The sequence below is a fragment of the Caretta caretta genome, chromosome 10, assembly GCF_965140235.1.
Source record: "Caretta caretta isolate rCarCar2 chromosome 10, rCarCar1.hap1, whole genome shotgun sequence".
Lineage (NCBI taxonomy): Eukaryota > Metazoa > Chordata > Testudines > Cheloniidae > Caretta > Caretta caretta.
In genome coordinates this window covers 30,161,237-30,174,986 of record NC_134215.1, presented here as the reverse complement: position 1 = coordinate 30,174,986, position 13,750 = coordinate 30,161,237, and the positions used below count along the sequence as shown (strand labels likewise).

The window sequence follows — 13,750 nt, the reverse complement described above, 5'->3', positions numbered from 1 at the left end:
TTTAAAGCAAATTTAAAAGCTTCCCAGAGCTATTGGCTAATCACCAGTAGTCTAATCTCACCAACACGATAAACTGTCTTATTGGCCAAAGGCATCTTACTGTTCAAGCAGCTTCATTTGCTACAGGTTTTCAAGCCTCACTGGAATATTCACAATGCCAGACAGTGCCAAAGGATGCTCCTAGATATCCGGTTTCCATGCTGCACTTTGTTCTAGGGTCACAGAGCTAGGCATGCATCCCTAATTACCTGTTTTCTGAAACCTGCCACTGTTAGCATACCAGTCTCTCTTACAGAAGAGGAGGATGGGGTTAACATTCCCTGCTTCCCCCACCCTTCTCCAAATTCATGACCTTCACTGTCCCAAGACCACTGGCTTCACCCTCTTGTCCCCTGGAGGAAAAAACCAACCTCCTCCTCCTCCTCCCCACCCCCAAATTTTTCCTGGAGCATTTAGGCAAGGGTTACTTCAGGCAGTTCAGCCCAGCCATTCCTTGGCATGAGATTCTCAACACTGGGCCAATGAAAGCTTCAAGCTACCCCTTGGGCCACCAGGGTATGGTATTACTTGGCACCTGCCTTCATCATTTCTGACTTGTATAATATATTACATATGCTGTTAACACTCCTGCAAAGATACCAAAAACCCTATTATGACTTCACACCTCTGCAGACTAAGAGCATGGCCACAGGAGGTAGAAACTGGTACAGTAGCTAGAAAGTGACCAAAGTGCTGGCAAGGACACATGCTGCGCTGTCAGTCTGGCACTGGCATGGTTCAAAAGCCTGGCTGCAAATTACAAATATTGTCTGTTTGAGTATCACCAGGCCCATCTCTCTCTCTCTCTCTCTCACACACACACACCCCCTCCCCCCTTGACCTATGTGGCTCTGAATTGCCCTACAACTCTTCAGCAGCTAGCTTGACAGAGAAGTCAAAAGTTTAGCCTTGCCTCAGCGAAGGCTTCAGACAGCCAAGCCTACAGGCTCAAGGCAGATGAACATGAACTGACCTGCTCTAGCAGTCAGCTGCAGTTCAGGTGTCCTTTGTGCCGCACAGTCACATGGCAAGTTTAAACCCCTGCAAACTCCTATAGAATTGGTGGATCCCTTGGGTTTTGCTGAAGGCTTTTGTCTTAAGATAAAGATGGACCAAGGAAGAACGGCAGCTAGTTCTTGACACCTGCTCCGCTCTTTGCTCCTGGCACCTGCCCCTAGCTCAGGAGAACCTTTCTGATAAACTAGCATTAAGAATATTTACAGAGCAAGATGAAATTCAATAAATACAAGTGCAAAGTACTACACTCAGGAAGGAAAAATCCAAAGCATACATACAAATGGCAAATAACTGGGTAGATGGGAGTACTGCTGAAGAGAACCTGGGATCACAGATTGAATGAGAGTCAACTATGTGATGTGGTTGCCCCCCCCCAAAAAAGTACAAGGGAAAAAAGGTAATAGCATCCTGGGGTGTCATGTAAGACACGGGAGGCACTTGTCCCGCTCTGCTCGGCCCTGGTGTGGCCTGAGCTGGAGTTCTGTCTCTAGTTCTAGGTGCCGCACTTTCAGAAGCATCTGGACAAGTTGGAGAGAGTCCGGCAAATGGCAAGAAAAATAAAAGGTTTAGAAAACCTGACCTGTGAGGAAAGGTTAAAAAAACTGGGCAGGTTTAGTCTTGAGAAAAGACGACTCATGGGTGACCTCATAACAGTCTTCAAATTTGTTAAAGGCTGTTATACAGAGGAGGGTGATCAATTCTTCTCCATGGCCACTGAAGGCAGGCTAAGTAGTAATTTGGTTTAATCTGCAGCAAGGGCAATTTAGATTGGATATTAGGAAAAAAAATTCTAACTATAAAGTAGTTGTCCCCAAATGGTGGGGCATGTCCCCTTAGGGGGGCCTGGCACGGCAAGGCCTGGGCCAGCCCCCATGGGCGGGAGGGAAGAGCCACCCAGCTCCACTCTGTCCCCAGACCGAGCCCTGGCTCCAATCCCCTCCCGCCCCTAGCCTCAGCCGTGGCCCCTGGCTGCGGCTCTGCTCCCGGTCCCAGCCCCACCTCCAGCCGTGGCTCCAGGCTGCAGTCCTGCTCCCACCCCCCAGACCTGCCCCCAGCTGTGGCTTACCCTTGGGATAAGGGTTGTGTGTGTGATGTGAAAAGTTTGGGGCTCACTGCTATGAAAGGTTAGTTGAACTGTGGACTAGGCTTCCAAGGGCGGTTGTAGAATCCCCATCGGTGGAGGTTTTTAAGAACATGTTGGGCAAACAGCTGTCAGGGATGGCCACGGTTTATTTGGTCCTACCTCAGCTTGGGGGTGGACTAGATGACCTCTTGAGGTCCTTTCCAGCCTTGCATTTCTAGGGCACTTTACTCAGAGAGGCCCAAAGGGAGTGAATTTAATTCTTCTGAATTTACCTGTCTCCAGCCAGTGCTAAAGTAGTGCAAGTATCACACAAACACTTCGTTCTTTATCCCCTGTTATTGTGTTGCTGGGGCCATGCACAGCTCTGCTAAGGCACTTGAATTCTAACTTGCAGCTGTTCTGGTTCTGGCCTCTTCAGAATGCTGTTCGGTCAGGCAATACTTTTGGGACATGCCCAAAATTGGGAAGAGGGAGGAAGGAGGGTTGGAAGAGGATGGAAATTAATGTAATTGTCTTACTTCTGACCTTATAGGGTTGCACCTCTGGTCTCCAGAGGTGGAACGCCATTCCACCAACCCACAATAATCCCCTGGCTCTCAGATACCTCACATTACCACATAACGTGGAGGGGCCCCGTTAGCTAACATAATGTTCCCGTTGCGCTTTCCACCTCCCCCTTACCAATAATGGAAACTGTCCGCTCCGTGCCCTTCCCCTCCATTACTGCACAGCCAAAGCTTCCTTGGCAGAAGAGCTTGGGCTGACGGCAGAGCAGCTGGGGCTAGAGATGGAGAGGGAATGAGGACAGAGCTGTGGCTTGGGGCAGAGCAATGGGAGCTGGGGCCGGGGCTGGGGCCAGAGCTGGCCCGGGGGTGGAGCAAAGGGTGGCACTGGGAGAAGAGTGGGACTGGCCATAGCTCTCTCCCCACCCCTGGGACCTGCTGCATGCCCCCTCCCCCCCGAATGTTCCTCCGTGCCCCTCTAGAGGGTTGTGCCCCACAGTTTCGGGACCACTGATCTAGACTGTCCCTGACAGGTGTTTGTCATCCTGTTCTCAAACCTCCCACGACACAGATTCTACAACCTTCCTAGGGATTAGCTAATCCCTGCTTTAGTAAAGATTGGTGTGCAGTTGTGCAGCATGCTATACTTAACCCTCTGCATTAGCTCCTCTTTTCTGAGATGAAAGGGATTTTGTAGCTCTGTGGCCTGACAGCAGAGGTCTTTATGAATGGCCTGGTGGCTGAGGCTCAGGGCTGGTCTACACGACAAAGTTAGGTATCACTCCCCTGAGAGATGTAGTTTAGCTCATCTAAGGCCTGGTGTAGACTCGGTTGACTTAGCTAGCACATCTTGGAGAGGTGGACTTACGACAGCAACAGAAGAGCCCCTTCTGTCACTGTAGTAAGTATCTGCACAGCTGCAGCACTTCCAGTGTAGGCATAGCCTTATTCTTCATTGCGACTCCTAGGCTTACGAGAAGCGCTTTCCCACGTGCCCAGAGATCCCTGTCTTCCTGGGCAGCGAGATCCTTCAGGAATCCAAGAGCGATGATGGAGCTGTTCATATCGTCGAACGGAGCTGCAAACTGAATGTGGACGCTCCACGGCTGCTGAAGAAGGTGAGAGCCTAATGTACACAGCGTCTCCAGGCTTCCTTGTGTCTGCTGCTTTGGGCAGTAGAGTCTTGAGCCGTGGTGACCGCTCTGCTCCCACATCTAACGTCCTGTATGGCTTTGTTCTTCCTTCCTTCTCAGATTGCTGGGGTAGAGTACGTCTTTTTCATACAGAAAAACACCGTGAACTGGAAGGAGCGAACGCTCCTCATTGAGGCTCACAACGAGACTTTTGCAAATCGTGTTGTCGTCCTTGAGACGTGTAGCTACTCGGTAAGTGCCTCTCTTCCCAAGCAGCCTTCCTCTTCCTCTTGACCATGCGGTGAGCCAGAGCAGCTGAGCGACCGTAGCAGAAGCTTTCTGCCTTGGGATAACAGCCAGGTGAGGGCGCTCGGAGGAGTGTGGATGCTGGGCCATAATCCAATGTGACTTGGAAGCCCGTTGACCTGGATTGGGGGCTCCATTTTGATGGGCACCTGAAGGCACTCCCAGAGGTGGGACTGCTCAGCAGCTAGCTCATCTGGGGGGAAGGAGTTGCCTTGCCTTGGCTGGAGCATTAGGTTCTGGGGTGAGATCAGAGAGCAAGGTGGGGCTCTAGATTTGATGTAAAGTGTTCCCCTAGTTCTCCGGGCTTAGAATTAGAGTTAAGACGGATGTCTGGCCAGTGTTGGGGTTTGGCCTTGGCATGATTCTAGCAGTTTAGGGAGGAGGCCCAAGGACTTATTGTGATGGGAAGTTGAGGTGGTGGGTAGGGGACGTAGTTGGGGCAGCTGAATTCTCATACTGCTCCCAAATGAGCGCAGTTCCTGGCTTCCCTGTCATGCTCTTTCTGTCCCTGGGACTTCCAGATTGCTCCTGTGTCGATCATTTAGATAAAGTTCTTATGCTGCTTATCTGTGGCCTGAGAAGATGTCACCCAGCGTGTTCTACTTGTCGAGTGTTTGTACCATATCGGTGCATCTGGGCCACATGGGGTTCAATCACCATTAAAAATAGCTTCATCTATTTCTGGAAGCAATCTGATACCTCACCATGTTTCCTAAACAAAAGTCCAGATCATGTTACTTACCTGCCCTGTCAGCACTTGTACGTTAGTGCAGCTTCTTGAAATCAAAGACGCTCGCAATGGCTGTTGCTCCTAGTGAAGCAAATAACTTAACCCCCTGCCCAAAAACATCTGTGTGGTGTGGTGCTCATGGAAATGATAATGGATCAAGTTTTTCCATTGCTGTCACCGTGGGTCTGTCTCAGCTGCTGACTGTGAGATGCTGCTCGGTGAACCCAGCAGTGATGCTGTGTATATGCATGTCTTTGCCAGTGCCAGATTTCACGCTACTGGGATTTCTCTGACTGCAGTGTGTTGAAAACCTTCCTTCCAGAGTGGAACTGCTGGGTTTCCGAGATGTGTCTGCTTTCCAGAAGGGAGGAACTAGTTGTCTGCATCCTTGAGATGCTCCTGCTGTCTACTTTTGCCCATTTCCTCTTAATTGTGGGAGTGTACAGGAAACAGGTTTTTCTCATGTTTCAACCCCAGCTGTGTTCCTTTGAGAAATAAGATCTTTCTCCGGCTGCTGCCTATAATCCCTATAGGGACATTGTGTTCTTGACTGATCTCTCTGTGCGCGTGAGGTCAGTTTTTTTTGTACTCTGTTGCGGGGCTAAAACAGTCACACATAAGGGGAAAGGCAGACCCCTCTATTCCTTGTCCAGGAAAGAGCTATGTGGGTGTTTTCCTTGAGGAAGAGAATGTAGGGAGACTGCCTAGAGAGGAAGGATGTTCTGTGGTTAAGGCAGTGGCTGAGACTCAGGAGACCTGGATTTAGTTCCTCGCTCTGCCACCGACTTCCTGGGCAACTTGGGGTGAGTCATTTAATTTCTGGGTACCTGTTTCCCATCTGTTCAACAGGGGAGGATAATTCCCCCCCTTCCTTCACTCTGTCTTATCTATTTAGCTTGTGAACTCTTTGGGGCAGTGGCAATGACTGTCAGGTGCTTCCTCCTGGTTATCGGGCCTAGCAGTTGGAACAGAGGACAGGGCTGGGCTGAGGGTAATGCTAGAACAGAGATCAGAGTCCAGGGACAAGCCAAGTCAGTACGGTAGCTGGAGTCCAGGTGTGGGCCAAAGTTTGAAGCTGGGTAGTCGGAGTCCGAGGGTCAGGAGGCAAGGGCTGAAGTGAGGTTGGAGTAGCACAAGGACAAGACCTGGAACTGGGCTCAGGCAAGGCTGGGGCAGGAACAGGCTCAAGAGCAGGCTGGAGAGTCCGTTACTCTGCAAGGCAGCAGGAGGGTTCCTGGCCAGGCAGTACTGTTGCACAGATTGATCAGCAGCTCTGGCATGCTTGGGGAAATAGATGACCCCAGGCTCAAATGACACAGTCTGCTCAGGGACAAGCTGCTGCCGCACGCCTGAAGGCTGAGTCACGGCAGGCTCTGATGGAGGGCAGCTGAGTGAGCAGCCCTGGTTTGACTGCGAGTTTGCTTCACAGTGACCATCTCTTGCTATTTGCATGTACTGCATCTAGCACCATGGCACTATTGTAATGCTCTTTCTACTCCTGCCATTACCATTTGGAGAGCCAAGCAGCAAAAGTGGGTTTAGTCTTGATTTCCTTGGGTGGGGAGAATCCCATCCTAACAGTGGTTGTGCTCCGGATGTGTCCTAACGCTTCTGTCAGACTGAGCATCGCAGTCCTGATTAATCAGATCACTAAGTGCTGACAGACCTACATCCTGTAGGGAGCCCCCTGGTCTGCAGCCTGGGAGAGTGAACAGCCCCGTTACTGCCTGGCGTGAAGCCTGGCAGCCTTGGTCTGCTCTGCGCTGTGTGACCCTGGGCCTGTCTCTGTCTGAGTTTAGGTTCACCCCGAGAATGAAGAGTGGACGTGCTTTGAACAGTCTGCGTCTCTTGACATCAAGTCGTTCTTTGGCTTTGAAAGCACAGTGGAGAAAATTGCCATGAAGCAGTACACCTCCAACATCAAGCGGGTGAGAGCTGGCTTTCCCCTAGCTCCGAGAAGTGCAGCTCAGGTGTCCACAGCCCATTAGAAGTGGGGAAGTAAAATGGCTGCTCGGGTCCAAGGTTGCCATGGCAGTGAGCGTGAAGGGTCATGAGATGCAATCATAGAATCATAGAAGGTTAGGGTTGGAAGGGACCTCAGGAGGTCATCTAGTCCAACCCCCTGCTCAAAGCAGGACCAATCCCCAATTTTTGTCCCAGATCCCTAAATGGCCCCCTCAAGGATTGATCTCACAACCCTGGGTTTAGCAGGCCAATGCTCAAACCACTGAGCTATCCCTCCCCCCCTTATGTTCTCTAATGGGTAGATCAAGGGAGTGGGAATTGGCAGGAGACCTAGGTTCTGTGACCAACTCTCCCCTGTGCCGTTGCCATGAATAAGTCCCTTAGCCTCACTGTTGCCTGAGTTTCGTCCTCAGTAAAAAGAGAGAACGCAACTCTAAGGAGCAGCTGGGCCCTGCCATGGGTTTCAGTCTCTGTAGTAGAGAGTGGAGGTTAAGCCACTATCCAACAAGCAAAACAACTTGTTTGTTTGGATATCTCCATGAGAGGTTGGACGGGAATTATTCTGGGTGAGAGCTGCATTCCATGCGCAGTCCAGGCTCCCTGGAGTCACTCCCTGACCAGTGTCCCACACAGGAAGGACAAGCCCTGGGTACCTGTTGATTTCATGCCACTGAAGACTCCACTCTGATGGGATCTGGGCAGTGCAATGGTGTTAGTTTGACGGCCTTTTCCCTGGGTTTAGGGTCGCAGGGGAGCAGTGCAGCGAACAGGTGAGATGTGTAGGGCTGACTGACCCTGTTTTCTCCCCTCCCCTGAACCCAAACCTGTTCTTACCCCAGGCATTTTCCTGAGTAACAGCACGTTTTCTCTTCTCTAGAGAGAGCCTTTCACACTCCAAGTAAAATTCCCCACACGGGCTGTTCCGCTCCCTTCTGCCTTGCTCAAAAGCTGCTGCATGAGGACATTAAACACGGGAATGTGCTCCTTCTTCCCTGGGCTAGGGAAACTCCCCCTTCCTGCTTATGGCTGGGACGCTGATCTCTCGGAGTACTAGAAATCCTTTCACTTGGCGTTGCTCTCTCTAATGCAAGCCTTCACTTCCAGGGCAAGGAGGTGATCGAGCATTACCTGAAGGAGCTGATCTCCCAGGGCATCACCTTCATCCCCCGATGGACACCTCCACCAGTGAGCAGGCAGAAGGAAAAGAGGGCCCTGGCTGTGGGACACAACCCTGGTATTGTGCCAGCGGAGTCCTGTGTGCATGGAACTAGCAAAGAGCAGCCAGGCAGCTCCTGCCCTGCTGCAGAGACGGCTAGCCCTGACGGTATGCTATCCCCAGGCAGTGGTGGAGGTTGGCAGTGTAGACGTTCTGGTTCTCACATTGGGACATTTCTGCCACTTAACTCTTGAAGCTCCTGCAGCCTGATGTAAGAAAAGGCTCCAGCCCAATGTGAAAGTGTCTGCCTGAACAGAAGGAAGTGAGAGGTCATTGTATCATTGCAGTGATACCTGCAACATTGGGAGCTTTAACCCAAGATTCCTGGCCCTTGTGATTGGGGTATGTCTCTAGGAGCTTCAAGAACATCTGCTAAAGCAAGAAACTGAGATCTGGGGCTCCTGGGTTCTGTTCCTGCCTGGCCTTGGTCATGTAGCTTCTCTATACCTTAGTTTACCAATCTGTAAAATGGTTTGAATACTTAGCCACTGGCTAAGGAAGCTGCAAGGCACAATTAATATTAGTAAAGTGCCTTGAGATGAAAGGTGCTCTAGAAGTGGAGAACTCCACTTTGCAGCCAGGTGAGGAGTGAGGGGTGGGGGGGAGATTATTGGCTTCCCTTTCTTCACGTATCTCTGCTCTTGAACTGCCAGCTCTATACGACTCTCCCAGCTGCCCTCTTTCCATTCCATTGTGGGTCTGCTGCCCAGCTTGGCTGGATCTGTGGCATAGGTGCTGACTTTTAGTTTTCTCCAGGGGTGCTCAACACTCACTCTGCCCCTTCCCCGAGCCCCCGATCAGCTGTTTGGCAGGGGCGCCCCCGATCAGCTGTAGCTGGTGGTGCTGAGCACCCACTGTTTTTTTCCATGGGTGCTCCAGCCTATAATCTGCGGTGAGGGTGAATTTAGGGAGGCTAATTTCTCCGGTGGGACTGAGGGGCAGCAGCGTGTTCTCTAGGCACATGATCCCCGTTGTGTGATACTGTAGCCCATTGTATCCAGGGTCAGAAATATTCTGCCTGATGTGGAGCTGGCCCCGAAGGGTCCCTTCTGTCTCCACATGCTTCCAGCACAGCTGCTGGCCTGTGCCACGACTCTTTTGGTACCACGTTCCCTGTACACACGCGCCTCCAGCTGCACATCTGCCTGGAACTCCACACGCTGGCAGATGTGATCCCCTTGTCCTTTGTCTCGATGCCCTGGAGGGACCCTGCGGTGCAGTAGCCACAAAGGACAATCCTGATGGCGAAGAGGAGCTACTAAAGTTATTCAGGTTTCAGAGTAGCAGCCGTGTTAGTCTGTATTCGCAAAAAGAAAAGGAGTACACCTTAGAGACAAACAAATTTATTTGAGCATAAGCTTTCGTGAGTGAGGTGTGTAGTGTGTTTAAAAAAAAAAAAAAAAAAAAAAAAAGGCGAATACTCACCAGCAACCACATACCACACAACAGAACCACTAACCCAGGAACCTATCCTTGCAACAAAGCCCGTTGCCAACTGTGCCCACATATCTATTCAGGGGACACCATCACAGGGGCTAATCACATCAGCCACACTATCAGAGGCTCGTTCACCTGCACATCCACCAATGTGATATATGCCATCATGTGCCAGCAATGCCCCTCTGCCATGTACATTGGTCAAACTGGACAGTCTGTACGCAAAAGAATGAATGGACACAAATCAGATGTCAAGAATTATAACATTCATAAACCAGTCGGAGAACACTTCAATCTCTCTGGTCACGCAATTACAGACCTAAAAGTTGTAATTCTTCAACAAAAAAACTTCAAAATTCAGCAGACTCCAACGAGAGACTGCTGAATTGGAATTCATTTGCAGATTTGATACAATTAACTTAGGCTTGAATAGAGACTGGGAGTGGCTAAGTCATTATGCAAGGTAACCTATTTCCCCTTGTTTTCCTAACATCCCCCCCTTCCCCCCCCCCCCCCGCCGTTCTTGTTAAACCCTGGATTTGTGTTGGAAATGGCCCACCTTGATTATCATACACATTGTAAGGAGAGTGATCACTTTACATAAGCTATTACCAGCAGGAGAGTGGGGTGGGGGGAGAGAAAACCTTTTGTAGTGATAAACACCCATTTTTTCATGATTTGTGTGTATAAAAACAAACATCTTCTATATTTTCCACAGTATGCATCCGATGAAGTGAGCTGTAACTCACGAAAGCTTATGCTCAAATCAATTGGTTAGTCTCTAAGGTGCCACAAGTACGCCTTTTCTTTTTGCGAATACAGACTAACACGGCTGTTCCTCTGAAGACTAACACGGCTGTTACTCTGAAACCTTTTTTTTAAAGTTATTCACTCTTTCCCCCTGGTGGCTGTCTGTGGAATAGCATTTCAGCAGCTTCCAGACTGGCTGCCGTCCCCTCTTGCTGTAGGAATATAGTGGAGTGGGATTTTCCAAAGAGCGCAAGTTAGGTAGGTGTCCAGAAACCACTGAAATCCAAGGAGGTGGGTGCCTAACTCCCTGAATTTCCTTTGAAAACCCAAGTCAGAGTCCAGGGCAGCTTTGGGATGGAGGCAGGAATTAGAGGGCATATTGGCACCATTGAGTGGCTGACCCTGCTGTGATGCCGTACACATCCAGAATTACTGACTCAATCCCCACGCCCTAATTGTAATCAACATGTCTCCCGTGGACCCCTTGGGATGCTTTCCAGCCCTTCCCAGACAAAAGCCAGGCAGACTGTTGATGAAGGAGGCTAAGAGTGTTTGACAATTCCCAGTGGAAATTGTGTGTGTGTGTGGAAATAACTGTACAATTCCCCAGATCCTCCACTCCTACCAGGACTTCTCCCCTGAGCTGCTGTTTTCTTCCCTCTCCAGCTGACAAACTGGACGCTGATTACATTGAGCGGTACCTGGGGCAGCTGACTCCAATGCAGGAAAGCTGCCTGATCCGACTCCGTCAGTGGCTGCAGGAAATGCACAAAGGCAAGGTAGGCAGCTAGAGGCAGAACTCCCTGCCTGGAGACAAGAGGGGAGCTCTCCAAAGAACTGATAGCCTCTCGGAGGCAGCTTTGCTTAGCAGCTTGATCATGTAACTGGGATCCAGGAACCTCTGGGTTCTAACCCCAGCTCTGCTGCTGATTGGCAGTGTGGTCTAGGGCAAATGACTGCTCTGTGCCTCGGTTTCCCCATATAAAAATGGGATTGTGAATAACTCACATGTGCTGAGGCTTGCTTGATAGTGGAGTGCTATGTTAAGACAGCTGTTTCCTGATAAGCTTTAAGTGAGTCATATCGCTGCTGCCAGCGGCAGTACAGAATACCATGCTATCCTTTTTTCCTCCGCTGCTGCTGCTGGTGGCACTGCCTTCAGAGCTGGGTGCCCGGGCAGCAGCTGCTGCTCTCCCACCTCCCAGTTGCAGGCACTGCCATCACCAGCAGCAGTGGAGAAGTAAGGGTGAGAATACTGTGACCTCCTAATAGGCTTCTGACCCTCTTAAGAACATAAGAACCGCCATACTGGGTCAGACCAAAGGTCTGTCTAGCCCAAGATCCTGTATTCCGACAGTGGCCAATGCCAGGTGTCCCAGGTGAGTGTTTTGGGTCAGGGCCCCCAGTTTGAGAAAGACGGTGGATTAAATTTTTTGTGGGTGGTCACGGCATAAATAGCAAATTTCATGGATGTGTAACATAGCTATGAAATTTGCTATTTATGCCATGACCAACCCATGAAAAATGTGTGATTTCTCTGCAGTTTAAGTCAACCCCTTGTAGTGGTTATCAAGTGGTCTTGCTTCCCTTCAAAGTCTAGCTCGCTGCATCTGTGGGGTAGGGTGAGAGAACCTGCTAGTCACGCTGTGTAGATCAGTTGAAAACCTACACACATCCCAAGGCTTTTGGCAGACATTGCTCACTAGAGTGGTGGGTGATTATGCCTAGCTTTTATCTAGTCCTTTTCCAGGTGGGCTTCATAAGCTAACTTGCCTAGGGGCTGCCTTAATTTTGGAAGAATTTTGTTTAAATCTATTTTTTATGAAAATTCTGTATTTCAAACTTGATGCAGAAACTTCCATATTGAGGAGCAGGGTGTGTCTGTCTGAACTCATGCAAATAGATGGCACTCAAACCAAAGAGTAACTACTTGAACTGTCCAGAGACTCCAGTGTGGGGATCAGAGTAGAGTGATTTGCAAGTGCAGCCAGAGTTGATCACAGCAGTTGGGTGCTGATCCCAGGTTGCGTTTGGCTCCCACAGGCCATACTGGAGATTGTGAGACAAACGTGTCCCTGCCACTCCTCCATTGATTAGAGCACTGTTACACTGGGGAAGAATTCAGCCTCGTGTTTAGTGGGACGCTACCAATGGTTGTGGGTTGCAAGGCTGGGGAGGGTGCACGGTTTGTTTTCTCCCTTTCCAGACATGCCCTGATGAGCGAAGCTTGGCTTTTCTGGATGGAGATGCCCAGCCAGGGCTGGGCTGGGCTGTGCAGTGTCAAACGCTTGTGTGGAGGAATTGTGCCTGACTGCTTGACGTTAGCAGTGCTAAGTCCCTGGTCGGGTCTAACGCACAAACCCAAAAAACCTTGTGCCAGCAGAACCAATGTCCAGGCTCAGCACTATGAAATGCAAGCGTGGGAGGGACACGTTCAAATCTTATTACTCCGGTTTTGGGTCCCTCCCCTCCATCCTTACTGGGCATTTAGGGGGCTAGAAAATAGTGTGCTGTGTTCCTGGGGAGCAGGGAGGCAGGGGAGCTTCGTTACTAATTGCAGCCCTTGATCTGGCTCCTTAGGAGTGGGACTGCGCTGTGAACAGAGCTGCCCGTTCTGTCCCGCCTCGCCCACAGCCAATAGTCCCATCAGGCCTACAGGATAGGTTATGAGAGTGGGTGGGGATAGGCTCCAACCCGCTCTCCCTCTCATTCTCTTACCCTGATTAACTAACACTCTCAGTTCATGACCAGAGCAGGGGAGAGGGGGAGCGTGCAGTAGTAAGAAGAGCTGTGGTGGTTAGGTGGGATTGAACGAGGCATCTGAGACAATGACTTCCCACTCCATTGGTAAGCACTTCTGAGAGGCAGGGAGACTTGGCAAAGAGATTTCTCCTGACCTTCCAAAAGAAAACTGAGTTCACGTGCAGTGCTACAGTTGGCTTCTGCGCATGCCGCTTTCCAGCTGGGAGCGGGGCTGGATAACTGCTTTGGCTTGACAAGCCTTCTGCAGTCCATCCAGCAAAACCACATGGACTCCTGTATCTTATGTGCCAGCTGTCAGGCATCCTGCCCGAGCCACCCTTAGCTGAGAGTGTGACGGGGAGCCACATGTGTGATGGGTCAGGACCCAGGTTTTGAGCTGGAAAGCACAGTGTAAATGCCTGTTTGTTTGTTTTTTCTTGTAGTCAGAGGCTGGGGAATGGAAGCCGGAAAAGGTAAAATCTGGAGCATGTGAGCAATGTGAAAGAGTTGCCCCTAGGGCTGTGTGTGCGTGTGTGTGTGCTCTTCTTGGCAGCTGTTTGTTGTGCTGGATCCATTAATAGGGTGAAATTGACTCTGCCTTAGTGACAGCTGTAGGTAGCGTTATGCACTTCTGGTAGGTTTTGTGTATTCTCCATGCCCTTTGTAAGCAGAATGGATGGTACTGGCAATTCAGACCTCATCCCAAACCCCATTTATTCCTTCCTTGTCTGCTTTGTAGAAGCATAAACAGCTTATCAGGCGGGTACTGAGTCAAACGCTTGTCTCAGACCATTTGAACTCGCTTCGAGGAGGCTGATCTCTTACTGT

The 13,750-nt window shown here is 50.3% G+C and overlaps 1 protein-coding gene across 3 annotated transcripts in view; it reads left to right on the top strand.

Moving 5' to 3' along the window:
* The window catches only part of SEC14L5 (SEC14 like lipid binding 5), a 58,825-nt gene that overhangs the window by 24,898 nt on the left and 20,177 nt on the right, over nt 1-13,750 (top strand). For 2 of the 3 annotated variants that reach the window (XM_048866064.2, XM_048866066.2), the window contains exons 3-8: nt 3,612-3,761; nt 3,897-4,028; nt 6,612-6,740; nt 7,882-8,101; nt 10,847-10,959; nt 13,366-13,395. In XM_048866064.2, the coding sequence (XP_048722021.2) occupies nt 3,612-3,761; nt 3,897-4,028; nt 6,612-6,740; nt 7,882-8,101; nt 10,847-10,959; nt 13,366-13,395 (774 nt within the window). The remainder of the gene's footprint in view (nt 1-3,611; nt 3,762-3,896; nt 4,029-6,611; nt 6,741-7,881; nt 8,102-10,846; nt 10,960-13,365; nt 13,396-13,750) is intronic. The other variant, XM_048866065.2, reaches the window with a different exon arrangement.